The 25,515-nt window shown below is 36.0% G+C and overlaps 1 protein-coding gene across 2 annotated transcripts in view; it reads right to left on the bottom strand.

Moving 5' to 3' along the window:
- SUMO1 (small ubiquitin like modifier 1) overlaps positions 1-23,705 on the bottom strand; it is a 44,655-nt gene extending 20,950 nt beyond the window's left edge. Inside the window, exons 1-2 of one of the 2 annotated variants that reach the window (XM_074299023.1) lie at positions 18,969-19,112; positions 14,251-14,341 (exon numbers count right to left, since the gene is read on the bottom strand). In XM_074299023.1, coding sequence (XP_074155124.1) covers positions 14,251-14,265 — 15 coding nt within the window. In that variant the 5' untranslated portion in view covers positions 14,266-14,341; positions 18,969-19,112. Of the gene's footprint in view, positions 1-14,250; positions 14,342-18,968; positions 19,113-23,549 lie in introns of those variants that run through there. The other variant, XM_074299026.1, reaches the window with a different exon arrangement.
- Positions 23,706-25,515: the final 1,810 nt, after the last annotated feature.

Genomic DNA, 25,515 nt, shown 5'->3' with positions numbered 1-25,515 from the left:
ATCTAAGATGACTTTACTTAGTTAGCAAAGCTAACTCAAGAGTGCCGATTTTTCTTTTGATTCTTTCTTTAGACTATATGATGCAATTCATATTCATTTATCCATCCTTCTAAGTAAGATTTTCAGAGACAAACATATTCTTATTCAGAGTTGCCATTAGCAGTCATCTATTTTGAAAATTAATTTGTATTAATTTTTAAGATACAAGAATTGTTTTTACATAAAGTTTTTGCTATAAAAACCATTTTTAGCTCAAGGGTCTTAGCAAAAAAAGTGAAGGGGGTGGATTTTGGCTCCTATCTTAGATGAAATTATCATAGGGCTAATGACGTATATTCAAGTATTTATTAAGGATCTGTAATCATTTATTAAAATTTATCTCAGATTCTGATCTTAACTTTAATGAGCCAATAGTGTGACTGTACATAAGACAGATGACTTGGGCAATAATTTCCACATCCATTATATGTCTTTTCCTTTTAAATGTAATCAAGTTAATTCTTTATGATATTATTTGGGGTTCTCTATAATTAGCACCTACCAATTTTTTAAAATAAAGTACTGATGGTATAATCTGTATGATCTATAAGTCTTTGCAGTCTCTAATTTCTTTCTCCCAAATAATATATTATCATGTGTTTTTTTCCATCTTCAACTTTTCCACTATTTGCATAAAAACAACCAAGGGTATATTCATTTGATATGGAAGGATTTATTAAATTCTTCATAACATCTCTACTATTTCACCCCTACTAATTGATGTTCTTGTACGGGCTATAATTATTTTCATGGTAGTTTATCATTAATACTGCATTAACTAGGTATTGACTATTTCTTATAGCTTTGGGGTTCATGATAAAACATACTCTATGTCAGCTTCTTTGCATATCAAAAGAGTTATCTATGCCAACAACAGAATTGTGCGACTATCAATTATGATAAGATTTGGTTCTTCTCAGCAGTTCAGTGATCCAAGGCAATCCCAAAACACTTGTTGGAAAACGCCATCCACATCCAGAAAGAGAACCAAGGAGACTGAATATGGATCAATACATACAATTTTCACCTTTTTTTCCCCTTCTGTTTTTTTTCCTCATGGTTTTTTCCCTTTTGTCCTGATGTTTCTCTCTCAACATGATTCATATATGGAAATATTTTTTAAATGAATGTACATGCATAACCTAAAAAAAATTTTATATGTAATTAGGGAAAACAAAAATAATTATTTTTTAAAAAGTATCTGAGGCAAACTTCCATCTTTGTTCAGATTAACATTATTTAGAACCTCCAGTTGCTGACTATTGTAACAAGTTAATTACTTTTAGAGTACCAACAGTCTAATTAAAGTTTGACAGTTTTTAAAAACTTAGTACCCTCTGCACCCTTTCCTGCCACCATCATCACTATCACCTTCACTCTACATCCAATCTGCCATTCTTACTATAGAAGCAGAAAAGATCACATAAGACTAGAAGCAAGTTTTGCCTTCTTTCTTTGGTTTCTTTATTGCATGGGTTGCCCTGGCCAAAGAAGTTTCATCACCAGGCAGCCCACCTATCAGAGAAGTGCATCCCTACAATTTACTAGCCTCATTTTCGAAAAAGAGACTCATTCTGTTCCTAGGGTTATAAACTTTCCAGCACTTACACTGTTTCTAGAGCTTAGCTCTCCTGGCATAACCTTTAAGGCCAGACACCTTAATGCCATGATAAGACATTAGAGCAAGATTTTTTTGATCAGTACTGACTATAATTAAAGGCAGACATCAAAAGAGTCAAATATAGTAACAGAATTTACAATATATCTTTTTAAAAGTTATGATTAATAAATTTTCTTATCTATTTCCTGGATGATCCACCTTGTCAATCCTAAACCTTTAAGTTACAAGATATATTTTGGTCTCTCAGTTCATCACATCACTCAATTCAGTTTTCCAAAGTCCAAATTATTTCCCCTTTTTGATTGACTAATTTTTGTGTAACTCTGACAGGTTAGTATTGTCATTATAGAGAACATGTTAACACAATGAAGAATACATTACAACAAGTTAAGGACTTCTGATTTCATTTGTTGTTTAATAAACTTAAGATATAATACCTTTCTCTTGCCACTCAGTCCAATATAATGAAATTTATTTCCAAATTCTGGATAACAATCCAAACAAGTTTTTGGTGGTGACACAGAAACTTCTTGACAAAAGGAAGTGTCATACTTTTCTATTTGTAACCCTAGCATTTAGCAGGTACTTTACATGTAATAAGCATTTAATGAATGTTTTTTCATTTATTCAACATTGAAAGGTTTCAGAACTCTGATTAGAATAGTAACTATGAATTAATAAGGCATGTAAATATACCCCTCAACAAAGAAAACCCAAAGTACAAAACGAGGCATACATTTTCAGATATAGTTAGTATGTTTTTTGTTTTGCTTTGTTTTTTGCTTAACTGTATTAATTTGTTACTAAAGGCTTCTGGGGGAGGGAGGGAACTAGAAAATGACAGTGATATAAAAACAGCATCAGTTTGGCTTTTTTTTTTTTTTTTTTAAGAAAAAAAAGTATCTCAAGTCCTAGAATGAATTAGAAGACTGAATTCTAAAAATAACTCTACTACTGACAATCTATGACTTTTAACCTCTCTACATTACCTATAAGATTATAAGATGATTACATTATCTATAAAATTAAAAGAACTGTACTAGAATGATCTCTTGAAAAAGAATGCTTTGTCCTTTTAGCAGGCAAGCAAAGGTGCTGACCATTCAATGAGGTAATTCATGTACAGAATCTATATCTAACTACTTTTAAAATATTAAATATCTTTAATAAACTTTGATGTATATTCAAAATTATTGCCAAAACAATCATCCAAAGGCAGAAATAAAATCACATTAGTTTTGAACTGATTTTTCTTCTTTATTCTCCTTTGTTATAAGAGATTACTTTCTAGGAAGGATGGGAAATGTAGGCAATAATAAAAACAAAAGATATTAATAAAATTCTTATTTTACTGAATTTGCAATATTATTATTTTATAAAACCCTACATCATTATAGAATTTAAAATATGCCCTGTGACTAAATAAACAAGGCAAAAACTAATTACATTATCCAAGTCTTAAAATTTAGAATTTTAAAATAAATATCAAAAAAAAATTTGTGTTAATGTGGGGGGAGAGGGGCAATTAAGGCCATTATCAATTTTTAATTCCTACCTATAACCTCTCCAAAAAAAAAAAAAAAAATCACAATAACTAAAACTGAGTTTAATCACATTTTGATCAAACCACCCCAATTTTCTAAGTGAAGAATCTGAGGCCCAAATAAGTTACATTACTCAAGATCACGTATCCAATAAATTTATAATTTAGCACTTTTCCCACAATTCCATCCTGTGTCCAGTAACTTTAGAGGAGTTGTTGTTTAATACTGTTATGTCAATAAATTACACAACATTCTCAGTTGATATTGTATAAACATTTCCTCCATCGCCAGCATCTAAAAATGTTCCATCTGAGTCATCCCACAATCTCTGAGCATTGCCTGAAAGCAAAGAGCCAAGTAAAGGACCAGGCCACAGCCAAAGCCAATAGGCATCAGAGGTACTACTTGTGTACAAGTCTTCCCAAGAACAAAGAGACTTGGGAAAACTATGGTGAATTAAGGTAAATAATTTCAATGAAGAAATAGCTGGAAGGTAGTAAAGAGCTAAACCAGGAAGCTAAGAAAAATTTCAGCCAATTTAATTGACTGGGTAAGTCATCCGACTTTCCAGTTAAACAGAAAAGTTGTCCAACAGTTGCCATTTCATATCAGTAAACATGATATCCTCATTGGGAGTTCCCAATAAAAATGAAAGGGGAGGAGGGGGGGAGTCTTGTTTTAATAAGATCACTGAAAGTTACATGAAATCATAGGTCTGGTCAAACTTTTTTTAAAAGGAATTTAGAAAAAATATTCTTTGTTACATGGAATGGCCAGAGGAATGTTTAAAAAAAAAAAAAAAAAAAAAAGCAGGGGGAGGTAGGGGGGTAGAGGAGTTTAAGAGCTTATGAAACTTTCCCCTCCTAAAAACTCCAGATAGGTTTTAAGTATCTATCTTCATGTTGTACTTGTACCATAAACATTTTAGGTGCTTAATACAAGTTTAAATTAGATGACATGTTTGTTGAATTGATATCAAATTGGTTTTTTGTTAACTTCTTTAAAAAAAAAAAACTAGTCTAAACTTAAATATCATAAGACATTTCCATATACATAGTTTAGAAAAAGGATTACACAAACTATGAACCTATATTAAGTATACAAGTCTGATTTTCTTTTAATTCACAATAAATTTAAAATTTAAATCTGAACCTGTCCTGTTTGTCTGTGCTTCTTTCTGAACTTCCTTCTGCACTCTCCTATGCATGTTTTTTAAAAAATGTTTCAATGCTACCTTCTCTTTCTTTTTTCTTTGTCAACCTTTTTGATCTTACTCCAATAGAGAGTGAAGAAATCCTTTTACAATTAAGCAAAGTAAATTTCTATATTAGCTATGACCATTAAGTCTCATTTTGCATTGAGTCTATCACTTCAGTTGGGAAATAAGTAGCACATTTTATTAGTTTGTCTGTTAACTGTTGTATAAATTGTTTTCCCAGAGCTGCTCACTCCACTCTGTATTCATTCATATAATCCTTAAGTAAGGCTGAAAATGGTCCCTTCATCATTTCTTACCACACAATAATATTCCATTACATTCATACATACTATAATCTGTTCAGCTATTTACTGTTCGTGGGTTTAACAAAAGTAGCAGTTATAAATTATTTTTGTATATACACATAAGTCCTTTTCCTCTGCCTCTACATTTCTGGTCATCAAAAGGTTTAGTGACTTTGGGGGCATTAAATTCCAAATTGTTTTACAAAATGGTTGGATACAATCACAGCTCTATCAATACTGCAGTGGTATCCCTTTTCCCCAAATTAACAATTTTCAACAATTAACATTTTATCTTTTTGACACTTTTGCCAATCTAATGGGTCTGAAGTAACTTTAATTTATAATTCTATTATGAGAGATTTGGAGTACTTTTTTTCAGATGATTACCAATAGTTTGAATTCTTTGAAAAAACTGTTTTTGGTTTTTTTTTTTTTTTTAACCTTTCAATGATTTATCTTTTGGAAATACTTAAACAAGTCTTTATAAATCTTGAATATGAGAATATATCTTTTTAAAACTGATTTATTTTAATTTATTATAGCTTTTTTATTTACAAAACATATGCATAGGTAATTTTTCAACATTGACCCTTGCAAAACATTGTTCCAACTTTTCCCCGTCTTCTTCCCACCCTCTCTCCCCTAGATGGCAGGTAGTCCAATATATGTTAAATATGTTAAAGTATATGTTAAATACAATATATGTATACATATTTATACAGTTATCTTGTTGTACAAGAAAGATCTGATCTTCTTAGAAAGAAGATAAAAATACTTAAGAAGGAAAACAAAAATGCAAACAGACAATAACAGAAAGAGTGTAAATGCTATGTTGTGGTCCACACTCATTTCCCACAGTTCTCTCTCTGGGTGATTCTCTTCATTACTGAACAATTGGAACTGATTTGGATCATCTCGTTGAAGAGAGCCATGTCCATCAGAATTGATCATTGTATAATCACCTTGTTGCCGTGTACACTGATCTCCTGGTTCTGCTCATTTCACTCCACATCAGTTTATGTAAGTCTTTCCAGGCCTTTCTGAAATCATCCTGCTGGTCATTTCTTACAGAGCAATAATATTCCATAACATTTATATACCACAAGTTATTCAGCCATTCTCCAATTGATGGGCATCCATTCAACGTCTAGTTTCTAGCACTACAAAAAGAGCTGCCACAAACATTTTTTGCACATATGGGTCCCTTTCCCTTCTTTAAGATCTCTGAGATATAGGCCCTATAGAAACACTGCTGGATCAAAGTGTATGCACAGTTTGATAACTTTTTGAGCATAGTTCCAAATTTCTCTCCAGAATGGCTGGCATGGCAGAATGGTTCACAATTCCACCAACAATGTATCAGTGTCCGAGTTTTTCCACATCCCCTCCAACATTCATCACATTCATCATTATCTTTTCTTATAATCTTAGCCAATCTTAGCGATGTGTAGTGGTATCTCTCAATTGTTACCCTCTCATATCCAATCCTCTCTTCCTGTATTCTAGGAATATAGGAATGATCGTTTTTTTTCACTATTTAAATGTTTGGAATATAAAAAAAATTCTACATAAAAAATAAGGTTTTTATGTTTAGAATTTAACCATCACAAAATTTCAACTATCCAAAATCCTTATGGGAAATGAGTCATGCTGATATAAATGCATTCACTGGAGAGTTACAGATTACTAATTTTACAAAAACAGCTTTAGGATGCTAATTTTACAAAAACAAACTTTTATTTAACAATCTACCTTTAAAACAGGGTTTAATTTTAGTCAGAAATTCTTCTAAAATGTATTAGAAATTAAATTTTTTTCTGTCTTCTTCAAGGATACTAACCAAAGAGGCAGCTAAATGGCACAGTGGACAGAGCACTTTCCCTGGAATCAGAAAGACCTGCATTCAATTCTGGCCTCAGACACTTAACACTAGCTGTGTGACTGACTCTGAATAAGTTACTTAATCCCAACTGCTTCTCAAAAACAACAACAACAACAACAACAAAACCTAACCATAATTTCATAAAGATTATGGATTATAATTATGAATACCAATTAAACATTGTTGTCATTCAGTCATTTCAGTCATGTCTGACTCTTCATGACCTCATTTGGAGTTTTCTTGACAAAGGTAATGAAGTGGTTTGCCATTTCCCTCTCCAGCTCATTATACAGATAAGGAAACTGAGGAACAGTGTTAAGTGACACACAGCTACCACATTTCTGAGGTCAAATTTGAATTCAAGAAGCCTGAACTCTTTATCTCATGCACAACCTAGCTACAGATTTTAAATCTAACATAATTATTATCCATAGTATTGTAGTTTTTAATATAGTAAATACCCTTAGAATTTACTTAAATACTTAAAGCTGTATATTTCTAAATTATAGTAAATAATAAAGTATAGTAAATACAGATCACTATTTTTTGTTTTTTATAGATTTCCTCTTTCTTTGCTATCAGTATAAACTAGCAACAGCAAGGGCAGCTATGTAGTGCAGTGGATAGAGCAGCAGCCCTGAAGTCAGGAGAACCTGAGTTCAAATTTTACTTTAGACACTTAACTTTTCCTGGCTGTATGATCCTGGGCAAATCACTTAACCCCAACTGCCTGGGGGGAGGAAGGATTAGAAGCTATCAGCAACAAATCTTCCCCCCTCTCTTATTTGCTGTGAGCTTAGAATTTTAAATTGTCTTGAGTTCTAGCCAAAGAGGCTCAACAATGAGTAAAGTACATGAGTTATAGATATGGAGTTCATAATATCTATTTTGACTACTCAGAATATATTCTATCAACTGGTGAGTGACACCAAGCTCTTTTGTCCCTCAGCCATACCACATAAAGTCTCCTCACTGGGGAAAAACTTACTGGATTTTCAGGTGGAGAGCTATATGGGATCTCCCTGTCAATCACTACTTGCCTCAAGGACCCACTTCATAATCCAAGGCCAGCTCCTACTTTCTTTCCTCCTACAGTGCCACTGGCTCTCTGCCACTATCATCTCATTTATCCACCTGGCTAATTCTCCTCCCAAAGTTCACATGGAAATGGAAGAAAGAATTCTGACTTTGCCAGGCTTCCCAATAATCACCCAAGTTTGGGTTACAAAACAAAGAAGCAGAAATTTAACAACAAAAAAAGGATTAGAGTTACAAAAATTCTTAAAATCCTGTTTACTACAAACTAACTCAACTCTTTTATATCATTGTTCAGTCATGTCTGACTCCTTGTGAGCCTGTGGATCATAATGTACATGTGGTTTTCTTGGCAAAGATACTGAAGTAATGTGCTATTTCCTTCTCCAGTGGAGTAAGGCTGGCAAAGGTTAAGTGACAATGTGCTTAAGGTCTCATGGCTAATATTTGAGGCCAAATTAGAAGTCAGGTCTGACTCTAAACCCCCAATCCTAATCTTCAGCAAAATGTAAATATACTAGTTATACTCCCCTAACTCCCTTTCTCAGCCTCAAGACAACAAAGAAATGGGGAAAGGAGGCTAGAAACAGTGTGTCTACTCTACAAAAATTGGATTCAAGGAATCTTCCGAGTAGGCATCTTCATTTTTCTTGGGGTGAGACTACTCAACTAGCATCAGATGTAACAAGAGCTGAGATCTTTACTTGTTACTCCACTAGGAACTTTGACAGAACTCCCTACCTCTTCCATCCTCCTCTCATAACTTCTAGATCTCTTTGAGGTTACCAGCCATGAAAAATGGACACCACACTCTATTCATTCATCCAATGCAATTCAACTCAATAAGTATAATTTGTGTTGCACAAAGTACTATGCAATGCACATGCAGGACATAAAGGACACAAATATAACAGTCTCTGCCATCAAGGAGCTTACATCTATGACAATAGGAAACAAGTACACAGATAATGTAATATGAAAAACAAATACAAAATATATAGAAAATTAGAGTATTTTCCAAGGAGGAATAGACTGGCAATTAAAAGAGGCCTCTAAGATAGGAGCTGAGCCTTAAAGGGAATAATAATTATTGATATTGTCTGCTAAAGTTAAGGAAGAAATGAATTCTAGGCATGAAGGATACCCTGTCCAAAGGCATAGAGGTAGAAAAGCAGGATTGCATGACCTAAATAATCCAGTTCCACTGGAAGGGCACATGCAGGAAAGTAATGTGCAATCAAACCAAGAAGGCTGGCTGAAGCCAGAGTACAAGGTCTGGATTGGCCCTGGAGCCATTAAAGCCGTGAGCAGAAGTGCCGCAGGATCCAAATAGTTCTTTAGGAGTATCTCTTTGGCAACTTCGTGGAGGCTGGTCTGGATGGAATGGGAAGAGACCCAACCTGCGGAGGCCAAGTAAAAAGCTGCTGACACAACCCAGGCTTCAAGGGTTAGAAGTAAGCAGTGGCTACCCAAGCAAAGAAAAGGGCATGGATCCAAAAGATAGGGCAAAAATAGAACTGAGAGAACAAGACAAGCAACTGATCAGAGGTGAGGTGCTGGAGAATGAAGAATCAAGGACGATTCCAAGCATATAACTCAAGGTAACTGGAAGAAGGAAACATTCTTGATAGAAACAGGGAAGAAAAGGCAAGGTTTAGGAATAAAGATGATGTTTTGGAAGTACCATGGCATTAATTTAGTCTGAAATGCTCAAGAAGTAGGCCATGAGGCAGGATTGAAATTCGATAAGAGAGATTATGGATAAATAGACAGATCTAGGAAGCATCAGCATAAAAGATAAATCAAGAAACATTTCTGCCCAGGGAATGTGACTGTGCTCAATGTAGTCGAACCTGTGGGAGCTAATGAGATCAGAGAGTTTAGACTAGAGGATCCAGTTAGGAAGCAAGACATGAGTAATAACAGGGGCAGTTAGTTCAGTGACATGATAGATAGAGCAGCAGTCCTGTACACAGAAAAACAAAAATTCAAATATATAATAATTACATACTACTCACTAAAACATTTATTAACCTGAAACCAAATTTTTCTATCCTCTTCCAGTATCCATATTCACTCTGAAACTACTAAAACAATTGAGAGGCAAGTTCTTCACAGGATTTCTCTACTTCATCCTTTATAACACATTTATATTTAGCAGACAGTATAAAAACTTTGTTTTTAATTTAAAAAAAGTGATTATTAACAAATTTAAGCCCTTTTACAATTCACTATTGCCAATACAAATCTAGCACTGAAAAGACAATGCAAAGCAATTATACAGCATTGTCAATTACACAATTTGGCAATAACAATAAGGTTTTATACTACAGTGCCATATGGAAGATATAATTCTTATTTGTTGATTATTTTGAAAAGCATTTGATTCAGCAGAATAAAATATAGTCTTAACAGTTTTCAAAGTGTCTCCTATGGAAAAGTTATGATAATAAAAGCTTCCATGAAAAGCACTTTGTTCAATGATCCTCTGATTTTTATCATCAAGTAAAGCAAAAACCAGAGAAATGTATGTTCAAAGATATTCATCACTTCAATGGCAGAAGAGTTCAGTGAGTGGGAAAATGAAGAATGAGGTAGAGTCAAGATGGGAGAAGAGCAAGAAAGAAGCATTACTCCAAGTTCTTCCTCATTCCCATAACTCATCCAAACAGATCTCGAAAACATAGCAGACCAACCCTGACAGGGAAGTCCAAGTCAGTGAGTCACTTTTCTATCCCCAGTTTGCATAAAGAAATACCCAGAGAAGTCTATGGACCCTGAAAACTAAGTCTGGCTACAAGAGCACCATGCAGAGCATTCCAGCACAAGGGAGAGACTATGCACAAAAGAAATCCCAAACCCACAGCAGGACATAGATAGGTAATTAATGGGGCAATTCTGTTATCTATAATCCAGTGGGTTATGCATATCGGTCATACGGAGGAGGGAGCCCACACCCAAAAGGAAGAGCAGTGGCAGGCTTTACTCTGTCTAGTGAGAAAAGCAAATTAAAAAAACAAAAAGCAGCTATGTGACTTGGACTCCCATAGCAGCATACCAATTTCTAGAAGCCTGAAGTCTGCAGAAGAATAACCAAGACAGGAATCTTAACACAAGCTTATAGTTCTGGCACATTCAAATAGAACTTAGGTTTAGCATGTTAAAGAGATGTTAAAGAGACCAAACCCAGAACAGGAGCTCGGAGTGAGATGGGGGTAGTGACCAAAATCTGCCCTGAATCAAACCATTTGGAGAGTGCAGAAAGCTTGTGGATCATGCTAAAGATGTGCCTTGAGATTCTAGAATGGCACAAGACTCATTAACCAAGACCTTGCTCAGTACTTCCCTCCAGAAATAAACAAAGCCCAACCCTAACAACAAGGTCAAAGTTAGGAAATAGCATGGACAAATAAAGAAATAAAAAAAGAATCTCACCATAAAAATTCCACCATATTAGGGTGACAGACACTCCAAGTCAGAAAACCCAGCAGAAGAGAACTCCAAAACAACTTCAAGCAATGCCTCTAAGCAATGTGTTTTGGGCATATATTCAACTACAAATCTTGGAAATGATTTCTTAAGAACATTTAATAGTGTTTCTAATAAAAGAAATGAAAGTACTAAAGGGAAAAAAAATCAGAAAAGAAATGAAAGCTAAAGAAGAAAAAACTGGAAAGGAAATTAATGGGCTGGCACAAGAGGTATGTATACAACATTGTCCAAGAGCAAACTCTATGAAAATTACAGTGGACTAAATAGAAACCAATGACTTTCATGAAACAACAAAAAATATAAAAATAAAGTCAAACAACTGAAGAAGCAATATAAAATGTGAGGAAAGGGTAAGGACCTTTAGTCCATACACCAAATCTACTCAGCACCTATTTTTGTATATTAAAAATATAAAAAATTAAAACCAATCTTGGCTCACGATATATAAAAACAGTCAAAGGGTTAGATTTGGTACAGAGACCTTGATTTACTGACCCCCCTGATGTAAGTATTTCATAACAAAAACAGACTTTGAAAACAGATTACAAAGAAAAAAAATTAAGAATCATTGGACCAATGAAAGTCATGAATGAAAAAAAAATCTGAACATCTTATTTTAAGAAATTTAAGGGGAAAAAAAAACTGCATAGATGTCTTAGAACTAAAGGACAAGCATCAGAAACAGGAAGACTCCACCAAGTGACTTTCTGAAAGAAATCCTCAAATGAAAAACTTCCAGGAACATTATATTCAAAGTCCAGAATTTCCAAATTAAAAAAAAAACAAAAAAAAAACACATACATAAACCATAAAGGGGGGGGGGGGGGAGCCAGAGGCATGGTAAGAGGAAAAATTTAAGTACTAAGAAGTCACGGTAAAGATATAATTTGAGCTATATGTGATCCACTATAAAGAAAAAAATAACTTGGAATATCATATTCCAGAAGATAAAAGATATAGTTTTAAAAATAGCTCATAGTTAAAAAAATAAACTGCTCAGTAAAACAAAGAGTTATGATAATACATCAGCAGGGGGGTTGGGGGACCCTTTAATTAAAAAAAAAAAGACTCCCTACCTTTTCTGATAAAAAACCAGGTAAGGAAATCTATAAGTTTAGATAAGTTAAAAGAAACATAAAACTGTAAACAAGGAACGAACAATAATGAAAGAATAAACAATTACATTGGAGATGATGCTGTGTCTCCTCTGAACCTTTTCATCAAGGGTGACAGAGGAAATCTAATAAGATGGAAAGACTTCTGAGGGCTTCTGTTATGTCTTAATGATTTTAAGAGAAGAACAGAAATAGAAGGGGAGTAAATTGAGGGCAGAGAAAGGCTGTGATATGAAGGAAATGACAGAAAAAATACTTCACATAATCAGTGTTATTATTTGTCCTTCATTCTCAAAGACGACTAGGAAAGTGAACATCACGACCTGCAAGTGAATTGGGTTTCAGTGAGAGGGCTGTGCAAGGTCACTTGCCTCACTTTTCCTTCCAGAGCCATCTGGATCTAGTGGCCAGATTAGTCAAGAGGACTGGAGATGGTCTGGATGCAATGGGAAACCTGGGTATTTTTAAGCTCAGACCTATATCAGATTGACTGAGGCTGCACCCATTCAGTGATTAAGGATAGGTAGCAACTGAGTGAAAGAATCTCCACTTTTACCCAGATAAATAAAGTAATCAATAAGATAAACAAAGAATTCCTATAGTAACTAAATAACATGAACTATCCCTCTTATTATTTGTCATAGTATATCTTTACTTCTCTAACCACTGCAGCATATTTGGGACACAAGCTACAATGAGTTTGTGGTACTTCTTTTGATTATGGTCACTCTCAAGAACAATGTCAGGTGAGATGACCAAGTGTTCTAGGATAAGATGCTTCTAAATGTCTTTGGACAAATGCTTTTTCCAAAAGAATCATCCTTTCGTTTAACTGCAACTTCCTAGTGTCTTTTTTTTTTTTTTTAAATCACAAGATGTAATACTGATGCGATTCAATTATCCCAAAGACATTTCAATTTAGTGGTCAAAAGCAAAAGATTACACATCCATAGTGCTAATTCCTAGATTACCCTGCCCCTTTTTCATCTATTTCACCACATCACAATAAAAGAAGTTGGAAGTAACATAAGATCAAGCAGATCTACATTCAAATACCATTCCTTTTTCTCCCTTTCCCAGCTCACTTTGCTTCATTAGCATTTTTCCTTAAACTTGATCTTTAGAGACAATCAATTGCTTTCTTACAGTCCCCAAAATGTGGTTAAGCACTGTATGACAATTAAGGTACCTCTCAGACCTTTATTCATTCACATAACCTTGGATGTAGTAGAAATCTACTGGACTGGGAGCCAGAAGATCAGGATTCCAGTCCCAGTTCCACTTCTATCTAGAGATATAGAGAGAGGTATTGTATGTGTGTTGGTGAGGTGGGGTGGATGTGTGGGTGTGTATATCACAAGGCACAGCTGATTTTAAACTCTCTAAATATCACTTTCTTCATCCATAAAATAATCTCTAAAGTCCCATTCAACTTTAAATTTAGGATCCTGGGGCAGCTAGGTGGTACAGTAGATAGAGTACCAGCCCTGAAGTCAGGAGGACCTGAGTTCAAATCTGACTTCAGATACTTAACACTTCCTAGCTATGTGACCCTGGGCAAGTCACTTAACCCCATTGCCTCAGTTTAAAAAAAATTTAAAAATAAAAAAAAAAATCTAGGATCCTATGGCTCCTTCTATCTCTTTATAATTGTTTCTTAGGTTCTATATTTGGTTATTTCCTCCCTTTTCAAGATCTCAATATTTTAATACTTTCATTTAGCAAATCTATACATAAGATTGTTAATTCTGTAAATAGAACTTCAATACTACAGCTTTGACTCATTACTTTTCCAGAACATTCCAACATTCCAACACCTCAAACTTACCATTTATAAAATCAAACTTATCTTTCCCTAAAGCTTACTTTTACCAACTTTTTTGCATTATTACTTGTTAGTAATAGTTAATAAGAAGTTAGAAGTCCTAACACTATACTTGAAGAATCTCAGAAAATCTAATAAAAAATTAGTAGAAATAAACAACTTGAGCAAAGATGCCGAATATAAAATAAACTCACACAAATCGTCAGCATTACTGTATGTTACTAATGAAGTCCAGCAGCAAGGCGTAGAAAGAGAAATTACATTTAAAATAACTTCAGAGTCTACCTGCCAAAACAAACCCAGAAATTACATGAACACAATTACAAAACATTTTTCACACAAAGATCGATCAAAACAATTGGAGCAATACTAACTGCTGAAGAGTAGATTGAGTCAATATGATAAAAACGTCATCTATTGAAATAAACGTACTTATTCAGTGCCATACTAATCAAGCTGCCAAGAAATTACTTTACAGAGCTAGGGGAAAAAATTAACAAAATTCATCTGGAAGAACAAGAAAGCAAGAATTTCAAGGGAATGAAAAAAAAAAAAAAGCAAAGGAAGGTGACCTACCTGTACCAGACTTAAAACTATATTATAAAGGAGCATAAAAACCATATGCTACTGGCTAAGAAAGATAGTAGATCAGTGGAATAAATTAGGTTCACAAGGCACAATAATTAGTGACTATAGTAATCTAATGTTTGATAAACCCAGAGACTCCAGCTGGGATAATAAGTCGCTATTAGACAAAAATTGCTGAGGAAACTAGAAAACAGTATGGTAGAAACTGCCATATGGGACTAGTACTGGTTACTGACCAACATCTCACACTCCATACCAAAATAAAGCGAAAAATGGGTTCATGATTTAGACATAGTGATACTATAAACAGACTAGAAGAGATCTTAGAATTTGTGATCCAGCAAGAAATGGAGAACATTATGAAATGCAAAATGGACAACTTTGATTGCATTAAATTTAAAAGGTTTTTACACAAACAAAACTAATGCAACCAAGATTAGAAGGGAAGCAAAAAGCTGGGGAAAAAATTTTTACAGTCAGTTTTTCTGATCAAGGCTTCATTTCTAAAATACTTAGAAAATTGATTCAAATTTACAATACAGGCCATTCCCCAACTGATAAAATGATCAAAGGATATGAACAATTTTCAAATGAAGAAATTAAAGTCACTTCTAATTTTATGAAAAAATGTTCTAAAAATCAGTATTAAGAGAAATGCAAATGAAGACAACTCTAAGACTAACTCATACCGCTCACATTGGCTAAGATGTGATAGGAAAAGATGATGATAAATGTTGGAGAGGACATGGGAAAACTGGGACACTAATGCATTGTTGGTAGAATTGTGAAATGATCCAACCATTCTGGAGAGCAATTTGGAACTATGCTCAGAGAGCTATAAAACTGCATTTGATCCAACAGTGACTCTACTCGTCCTGTATCTCAGAGGTCATTAAAAAAAGGGAAAAGGAAACCACATGTGCAAAAATGCTTGTATCGGCCCTGTTTGTAGTGATAAGGAACTAGAAACTGAGTGGATTCCCATTAATTGAAGAATGGCTAAATAAGTTATGGTGTATGAATGTTATGGAATATTCTTTTTTCTATAAGAAATGATCAGCAGGATGATTTCAGAAGAACCTGAAAAGGCTCAGTGAAGTGAGTAGAACCAAGAGAAAAAGATTATACAAGAAGTTTATATGATAATCAACTGGATTGGACTTGGCTCTTTTTAACAATGAAGTGAATTTCGAAAAATGAAATACTATTTTAAAAGATGGGTAAAGGTCTTAATAAAAGTGAAAATAGTATTATTTTATAATCCTAAGTTTAGAAATCCTAAGTAAATGAATGAAAATTAAAAAAAAAAAAAAAAAAAAACTTTACTTGATAAGAGCAATGTTGTGGATAATCAGTTGTGAATAATTCTCAGTAATACAATGATCCAAGACTATGCTGAAGAACTTCTAATGAAAAATGCTATCAGAAAAGGAACTTTAGTCTGAATATGGATTGAAGCTTCCTTTTTTTCTAAACTTTATTTTTCTTGAGGGTTTTTTTTTGGGGGGTGGGGGGGAACTATGTTTTCTTTCACAACAAAAATTTTATGGAAATGTTTTAAAATACCACTTCATATTTGCCTTTTCAATGGGGAAGAAGCAAGAGAATCTGGAACTCAAAGTTTTAAAAACAAATGTTTTACATGTAACTGAGAAAAATAAAATTTTAAAAAAGAACCAGAGAACATTATAGAATACATAATAGTTAATTTTGATTTCATTAAATTAAAAAGGTTTTCCACAAACAAAACCAATGTAACAAAACATTTTTCACACAAACATCTAAACTGGAGAAATATTAATTGCTATTGAAAAGACTGAGTCAATATAATAAAAATCACAATCCTACTTAAGTTTACCTTGCTATTCAGTGCCATACCAATCAAACTACCAAAAAATTATTTTATAGAGCTAGAAAAAAAATTCATCTGGAAGAAGAAAGGATCAATAATATCAAGGGAATTAATTGGGAGTAGGGGAGAGTGGGAATGAAGAAAGGTAGCCAGATCTCAACCTGCATTACAAAACTGTAAGCATCAAAACAATCCATTATTGATTAAAAGATTAAAAGAAAAAAGATTTATAAAAAATAAAAGTACTTTTATCTTTTATCACATAATACATAGTACCTAAACTTTGGGAGAAGAACTCACCATTTGACAAAAACTGCTGGGAAGCAATTAGGCAGAAACTAGGTATATACCAAAATCTTATATCCTATGATAAAATAAGGTTAAAATGGGTATGACTTAAATTTAAGAGGTTATAGTATAAGCAAATTAGGGGAGCATGGAATAATTTACCTATCAGATCTATGGAAAAGGGAAGAATTTATGATCAAACAAGAAAAAGAGAACATAACAAGATGTTAAATGGTAATTCTGATTATATTAAATTAAAAGGATTTTGCATAATTAAAATCAATGCAGCCAAGATTAGAAGGAAAGCAGAAAACTGGGGAGAAGGAGAATTTTACAAGTTTCTCTAATAAAAGCCTTATTTATCAACTATATAGAGAAAAAAGTTAAATTTATAAGAATACAAGTTATTGTCCAATTGACAGTGAAAAGATATTGCTGCTGTTGTTGTTTGTCCTTCATTCTCAAAGAGGACCATAACATCAAAAGAATTTGTGAATTGGATTTAAGAAAGACAGGACTGGGCAGTCAGTCACTAACCTTACTCTCTCCTCCAGAACCATCTGGGTCCAGCAGCAAGATACACCAGGATTGTTGTTTTTGTCCTTCATTCTCAAAGAGACATTAGGGAAGTAATGCCATGACATGCAAGTGAACTGAATTTAAGATCTTTTTAATAGTTAAATTTTTCTCCCAATTACATGTAAAAACAATTTTTAATAGTGAAGTGAAAAATGGCTGAACAAGATGTGATATATAATTGTAATGGAATACTATGTGCTATAAGAAATGATGAAGGAGACAGTTTCAGAAAAACCTGGGAAGACTTACTTGAACTGATGAAGTGAAGTAAGCAGAAGCAAGAGATCCCTATAGAGTTATAGCAACACTGTACAATGATCAACTATGAATGAATTAGCTATTCTCAGCAATACAAAAATTGAACTATGCTATATCATCCAAAGAAGGACTGATGGAAGCTGAATGAAGATTCTTTTATACTTTCTGTGGGCTTTTTGAGGAGGGGAGTAGGAAGGGATCCCTGTGTTTTCTTTTATAACATATTTAATATGGAAATGTTTTACATGACTAAGCATACCTATATCAAATTGCTTGACATCTCAATGAGGAAAAATTAGGAAGAGAATTTAGAATTCAAAATTTTAAAAAATGAATATTAAAATTTTTTACATGTAATTAGGAGAAAAATTTAACTATTAAAAAGTACCACCATCTACTCAGTCTCTCATCTTGGAAATCTTTCATTCTTCTTCTTCTATATAGAATCAGTTGTCCTATAAATTTCATTTTATATTTTCCTTCATGTACGCCTCATTTTCTCCATTTACCACCATCTTAATGGTAGTCTAGACTTAATGGTCACTTATCTAGACCAAGGGTTGGAAATTTAAAGCTAAGTCTAGATACTGGGTCCAACAGAACTAAGAATAGTTTTTTAAGTACAATTTTTAAGTACAATTAGATTTTATTTTAAAACCTAAAAATTATTCTTAGCTACTTGCAAGGCATACCTGACCTAATTTTATTGCCAAATATATTCTTAATATTACTGCCAAATTAATCTTTATGCATAGATCTATTTATATCACTCTTCTATTCAAAGCCATCTTCAATGGCTTACTTCTGCCTATTAATTAAACACCAGTATTAGATTCAAGAACCTCCACTTTACAGCTTTATCTCACAGAATCATACTCTTTAGTCAAGTCCAACTATACTCTTTGGCAATCCCTTTATACTTCTGCATATGCCTTGTTAGCTCTAGGTCTTTGCTCATACTATTTATATTCTCTATGCCTTTCCATTCTCCCTTCCCTATCCTTCTTCCAATTAACTCTCTCCAAGCCTACTGAATTCCTATCCTTCCAATTAAAATGCCTTTCACCTGTTGTTAATTACTTTTCATCATCTACTCTGTACCCTTCTCTCTTGCATTTATATATCAGTTATATGTATACATGTCATGTTGCAGTATTAAACTCATTCTACACTAGGGGCATTCACTGTTTGTTGAATGAATAAGGAAGAGATATTTTGGCCAAGTCAACAGACCTTGCTTCCTTCAGCTGGTTTCCACAGCTTCCAGAACTAGAAAAACAACCTAACATCAGTTCTTCCAATTACAAACAAGAAGTACCCAAAGGCACCAATATTATTAGTACATACCTCTTAGGCAACTAGGTGGCACAGGGAAGAGAATGCCAGGCTTGGAAATTAGAAGGACTCATCTTCATGTGTTCAAATTCGGCTTCAGATACTTACTAGCTGTGTGACCCTGGACAAATCCCTTAAAATTGTTTGCCTCAGTTTCTCATCTGTAAAATGAGCTGGAAGGAGGAAATGCAAAACCACTCCAGTATCTTTACCAAGAAAATCTCAAATGGGGTCACCAAGAGTTGGATATAACTGAAACAAATGAACAACAACACACCTCTTAAAATTAAATATAAGAGTATCCAAAGTAATAGTAAATATATAATAAATAAAGCTGAAATACTCAGTAAAAGAATGAAGTATCAGTAAGTCAATTATTTAGGCCAACATTGTGTGTCAAGCAAAAAAGACAGTTCTGCTATCAAGGAGCTCATTGTCTAATGAGGAAGACAAATATGAAAACTACGCAAACGATACTACATATAGAATAAATTAAAAGATTAACAATAGAGGAAAGGTACAAGTACTCAGGGGGATTAGGGCTTTCTTCAATAAAGTGGGATTTTAGCTGGGACCAAGAGATGAGATGAGGAGGAAAAGAATTCCAGACATAAGGAAAATATTAAGAGTAAGAATTGTTCAACAAACAGCAAGGTCAGTGAGGAGGAGAAAAGGTGGGAGACAAAAACCAAAAAGAGGCCAGGTTACGAAGAGCAATGAAAACTAAACAGAGAATATTTCATTTCATCTCATCCTGGACCTAATAGGGAGCCACTAGTTTACTGAATGGTGGGGTCACATGGTCTAATCTTGTACCTTAGATCAATTTGATAGCTAAATAAAGGATAGACTGGAATGAGAAAGACATAAGGCAGGGAAATCAATCAGAAGTCTAATGCAGTAATCCTAATTTGGTCAAATATTATGTATTTAAATAACTAAAATTAAATTAAAGAAAGTACTTAAAAGTATTATAAAAGTTCCCATTGAATCATGAAGCCTATGCCTGCTGCTTCATTTCCTTCCAGGTACCCTCCCTATTTCATTACTGGAAAAGACGTAAATAAAAATAACAATAATTGACACTAAATAGCATTTTTAAGTTCACTAAACACTTTACATGTTATTTCATTTGAGCTGAGGTATGAACATTGCACCTGGCAAAATACGAGATTTAAACTCCTTCATGTCTTAGGTCTCCTATATGAACTATTCACCTTTCTCTTATATTGGTGATTTTTTAAAAATGACCTCTGTATTCAGGTTCCAAAATACTATTAACTACTACTTTAACTAGAGGTTTCTTCAGACTAGCTTGTAATTATAATCTGCAGCTTCCAAGAACAACAACTATTAAGTCTCCTCATACAGGAAAAAATATTAAAAAATTACCTTGCTCCAAATGAAGCTTGCATATAGACATACATAATACATACATATATACACATATACACACACACATATAATATATGGATTTTGAGTTCAACAATGTACTTTTTTTCAGTATTACCTTAACTATATGCTCAAGTCACAGCTAAGTTCTAATATATTTGTGTTCTTTTACATATGAAACACAACTGGTAAATTTTCATTTACAAATAAGTTCATCATACTCATTCCAAATTCAAGCTAGTGCTAATAAGATTAGTAGTCTAAATGATTATTAGACAGCTATAAAGAACATTAGATAGAATATTAATACTCCAACAGAAAATATTGATTACATAATATACTTCAATCTTTTGGTGAGAAAAGAAATTTCATTTTTGGAAGATACATTAACTATATTTAGGTGAATTCTATAAAAATAGATTAAAATTAAATGATATCCCACCCCAAAAGTAACTACTACAGATAAAATTTCTGTATAACAAATTCCACCAGACATCTTTTTGTTGTAATGTCATTCTGTTACAATGAATACATTGCTGGAAATCAGCAATACTGAAACAAAAACAGTTGATGTTGTACCTCTTTGTAATCCAATAGGATAAGAAAATTAGGGATCTGAAGCTCTTAGGAAGTTGGGGAACAAAATCCAGAAGTCCTCTTTTTACAGATAAAGAAATAAAAGGCCTACTTCAATGTATTGTTTTGCTTTAATACAGGCCTTCAGGTGGCTTTTGAGAGGTTCAATATTTAATAGAAAGAAAAATGTCTGGGAGATAGTCTCTCTTCTAATTTGAGCCTCTCTGGTCTTAAACCTCCTAATTTATGATCCTGCATTTGGGGTGGGAGAATGGAATGGTTTATGGGGAAATACAATTAAAACAGCACAGAAAATCAATGAGACAATGGCTCTTCTAAACCAGTTCCTCGGAAAGCATTTTTTCCCAATGATTATCTAATAATCATTTGGAAATTCCTAAATTCACAATATATGAGGTCCTATTACTTATTTAAAAAAAAAAAAAAGACACTTTACCCCAAAAGCAAGTAATTTGTTTCAAAAGTTTAACCTCTCTCATTTTTTTAAAGGCAAATTTTTAAGAATTGTTTTTTGGTTTTGGTACTATGGCTGATAATCTGAGAGGTCCCTAAAAAAAGATGCCTTTCCAACAGAATTTAACATAGAATTTTTGATCAAATACTGTGCATGATATTTTACAAATTAAATGACAATATTTCAAAATTTAGAACTCATGATCTTGGATTTAAATCCTCTGAGTTTTGTTTTTACTGTTTTTTAATATCAGGTTTTTCATCTTTTAATAAATGTTAACTGATGAAGATGATTCAAATTCCCAAGCTAAAAATTCCAATTTACCTACTTAGCTTTTTAAGGAATTATCCCTATTTTATATGTCTTGCCTACTTTATTCTGGAGCCAAGATATAGCAAATTTTGTTTTCTTAAATAATTCTTTTCTATTTTGAGGCTGCAAAAGGGAGGGGGGGGGCGCACCAGTACTATACCTATATACCTATAGTTATAAAACCTAAATTGAAATTAGGCCTTAGGACTCCTTATCTCTAATCCTGGGCAAGTGACTTAACCTGACAGCCTCAATAGCAAAATGAGGGATAATTAATGGTACTTACTCTCAGGGTTGTTTTGAGAATCAGATTTTGTAAATCCCCTAGCACACAGCAGGTGCTTAATAAATGTATGCTTGCTTCCTTATAGATTTACTCATTCCCCCCAAAAATCCTTTTATATAAAAAATTTGCAATGCTTCCCAAGCACTACTTAAACATCAAACAAAGGGCTGACGAAATATTTTTACATGTATTCTCTGAATAAACAATTTAATGAGTTATGTTATAATGATATTCAGATGCCAACTTGGGAATAAGCCTACTCCTATGCCGAGTATCATGTAGAACTACCGTGAATAATAGCTTGTCTTTCAACAAAAACACGTTTCCAAATGTCTCAATTTCCTAAAATCCAACGTGTTTACCTCAACAGCAATGCAGCACAGAACCGACAAATAAACACGCAAGTGGATGAGTTTATCAAATTTTAAAATCCAATCCTGCCGAAAGGTTTTGAATCAAAAGAAAGAATTTTAGGCCTTTTTTCACATAAGCAAATTGACTTTCTGCATTGGACATGAACAGAAGACGTAGTGCATTAACAAGTGCACAGTCGATGAGCACAGGGTTTGCAAACTACGTAGGAAGTGGAGCCAGGCTCCGACAAAGAACCTTGCTGGCCTCAAAGCCGGAATGCATTGGCCGGACTGGGATGGGCAGGGGGTCTCGCAGCACATAATGGCCTTCGGAAGCCCGCGGGAAGCTCCCCGCGTCGCCATCCTTTTGTTTTACTCGGGATGGACGCAAACATCAGTCATCACTAGGCCACTGCTGAGATAAAGACTGCGATGGGCGAGCCGTGGGCTCCATCCAAGGAAAGGATGAGCCAATCCAAAGTAACAAAGTTCACGGAACCGGGGGAGCCGCTGCGGACCCCATCCGCCCCATCCACCCCATCCACCCCAGAAAAAAATAGCGAAAGGAAAAGTACGCGGCGCGGGACTGGCGCAGGGCGGCCGCGGGCCCGGCCTGTCGAGGGCCCAGTCGCCAGGCTGCAGCCGACGCTGTCGGGCTCCCAGGCGACCTTGCAGCCCCCGCAGCCTTCGCGTGCCCAGCATCTGAGGGGCGATCCGCGCCTGGGCTGCCCCCACCCCCACCCCGAGGCCCAGCGGCCCGACAGCGAGCTCTCTCTCCCGTTATATAAGCAGGGCCTAAATTCCCGCGGCCGCCGCCAAGCTAGATGGGCCCTGCGGAGCCCGGCCGCTCCCTGGGGGCCTTCGCCAGGGCGGCGGGCACGGTTCCGGGGCCGGGTGACACCTGGCCCGCGGGGCCAGCGACCCGAGCTGTCTCGGGCGCCCCCGGGGTACGAGCAAGCGCACGGACTCGGTGCACCGGGCGACGAGGCTCTGGCCCCGGGAGGCCGGGCCCTGGACCCTTGGGAGCCCGATGCCGGCCCTGGCTCACTGCTCGCCCAGCGCCAGTCGCCCCCTCCCCTGTCTTCTGTGCCCTCTCCTCCCCGCCCCCATTCCCGGCCCCAGCCGACGGGCCCGCGGGCCCGCGAGATCGCGAGCCCCGAGCCCGACTCCCAGCCAAGCTGTGATCCTAAGCTGCCTACCTGGTCAGACATGGCGACGACTACTTCTCCCCGGGGGTCTCGGCGCGATACCGGCCTCGGAAAGGCTAGAATCACTCTCCCAGGCTCCTAAAGCTGTCTCTCTCTTCCCCACAGCACAACACCGCGGCCGCAGGGACTTCCGATGCGCCTGACGTCACTTCCGTTCCCCGCCCAGAAAAGGAGCGAAGACTTAGAGGGGGCGGCAGGAGAAGCGGGAAGAGGGGCTGAGTGTGGGGGGAGTGTCCCGAACCGACCCCGCGGGGGTGCCGGGGTGAGGTCAGACCGGGCCCAATGCCTGGGCCCCGGTTCCCTCCTGCGGCTAAGGCCGGAAGACGGTGTCGAAGCCTGACCCCAGGGGGCACGTCGTGGCCGCCCCTTAGGGGCAGAGTGAATCAATAGACTCGAGCTTGTAGCACCTTAGAGAGAACCCAGCTTGTCTCCCTGACGTTCTTTCGGGGGAAGCTGAGACCAAGAAGAGGGAGGGGGCTCGCCTAAGGCTGCAGTCACGCCTCGAGGGCCTACTACGTGCCCGGCGTGGTGCTAAGAACGGGAGACGGTGTACAAAGAAAAGAAAAAGCGGCCTCGCCCTTTAGCAGCGCGCAGCCTATGGGGGTGGGGGAGAAGGGGGGAGAAGAGGGGGACTGCGTGTAAACGACTGCGTTGCAGACAAGAGACAGATTATGGAGAAATTGGGGTTAATCTTAGAGGGAAGGCGCCAGCATTGAGGACGACCGAAAAAGGATTCTGAAAGCAGGGAAAGCTTGGAAGTAGGGCCCGAAGGAGGCGCGAGGCAGAGCTCGCGGCCGCGGTAAAGAGAAAAGGAAAATGCCCGGAGTCTGGAGAAGAAGGCTCGGGAGCCCGCCTCAGAGCCCGAGGGTAATCGGGGCTGAGTGGCGCACAGAGAGCCCGGGCTGGGGATGAGCAGCACGGTACAAAGGCCGGCTTCGCGGCTGGACCCGCGATCTGGGGCCTTTTTCTGGATCTGCGTTTCCCCATCCTAAAAAATATTTAAAAGCTTGGACTTAGGATCTCAAACACAACCCTTTCAGCTGGGAGTCAGTAACTAAACCCGAGCTGCTGCTTCTCTACGAAGGCTTTACTTTCAGAGCCACAGAATTTGGGGTTAAAAGATACACTGCAAAGGAGTCTATCATCATCCATCTCGGGCATCCAGCCTCTGCTTAGAAATCCCTTCTACTTTTCAATATAACCCCTTCTGCTTGTGTTTAGCACTGATATAAGGAAGCTTTTCTTGGAGAGTTCAAATTTGCTCCCTTTGAAGTGGGCCCACACACACTTTTCATATACTTGAACCGGGGTTCCGCTTCTTCCCCTTCCCCGCCCCTTTCCTCCCCCACAGACTTCTCTAGGCTAAACTTTCTCGGTTCAACTGACATTGATTGATTGACCCTTGACCACACCCATTCCAGTTTATCTAAGACATTCAATTGACAAACGGAAACTGAATCTAATGCTCCCAAAGAGATCTGATCACACAGACTGCAACAACCTTTTCAAAATAAAAATAATCCTCGAAGGAGAAATTCATTAAAGTATGACTATCTCATCCTGTTTCAGGACCTGGGATTATCTCTGGATGGGTATTTATTCATTCAGGTCACCAATTGTTTTCTGTTGTTTTCTTTTTTTTTTATTCTTCCCCTACACACACTTAATAGTAATTTTTTTCAAATACATGCAAAGATAGTTTTTATAAGGTTTTGACTTCCAAATTTTTTCCTTTCCCTTTCTACCTTTCCCTCACCAATCTGATACAGATTTTATATATATATAATCTATATACATATATATGTTATAGATTATATATATGTGATTATATAATTATATTAAACATGTCATGTCATGAAAGAAGAATCAGAAAAGGAAAAAACCTTGAGAAAGAAAAAAGTGAAAATAGTGTATTTTGATCTACATTCAGACTCCATAGTTTTTTTTATCATAGTTC

Source organism: Sminthopsis crassicaudata, chromosome 3 (genome assembly GCF_048593235.1).
Source record: "Sminthopsis crassicaudata isolate SCR6 chromosome 3, ASM4859323v1, whole genome shotgun sequence".
NCBI classification, from domain to species: Eukaryota; Metazoa; Chordata; class Mammalia; order Dasyuromorphia; family Dasyuridae; genus Sminthopsis; species Sminthopsis crassicaudata.
Note: the sequence above shows the minus strand (reverse complement) of the source record. Positions and strands in the feature narration are given on the sequence as shown.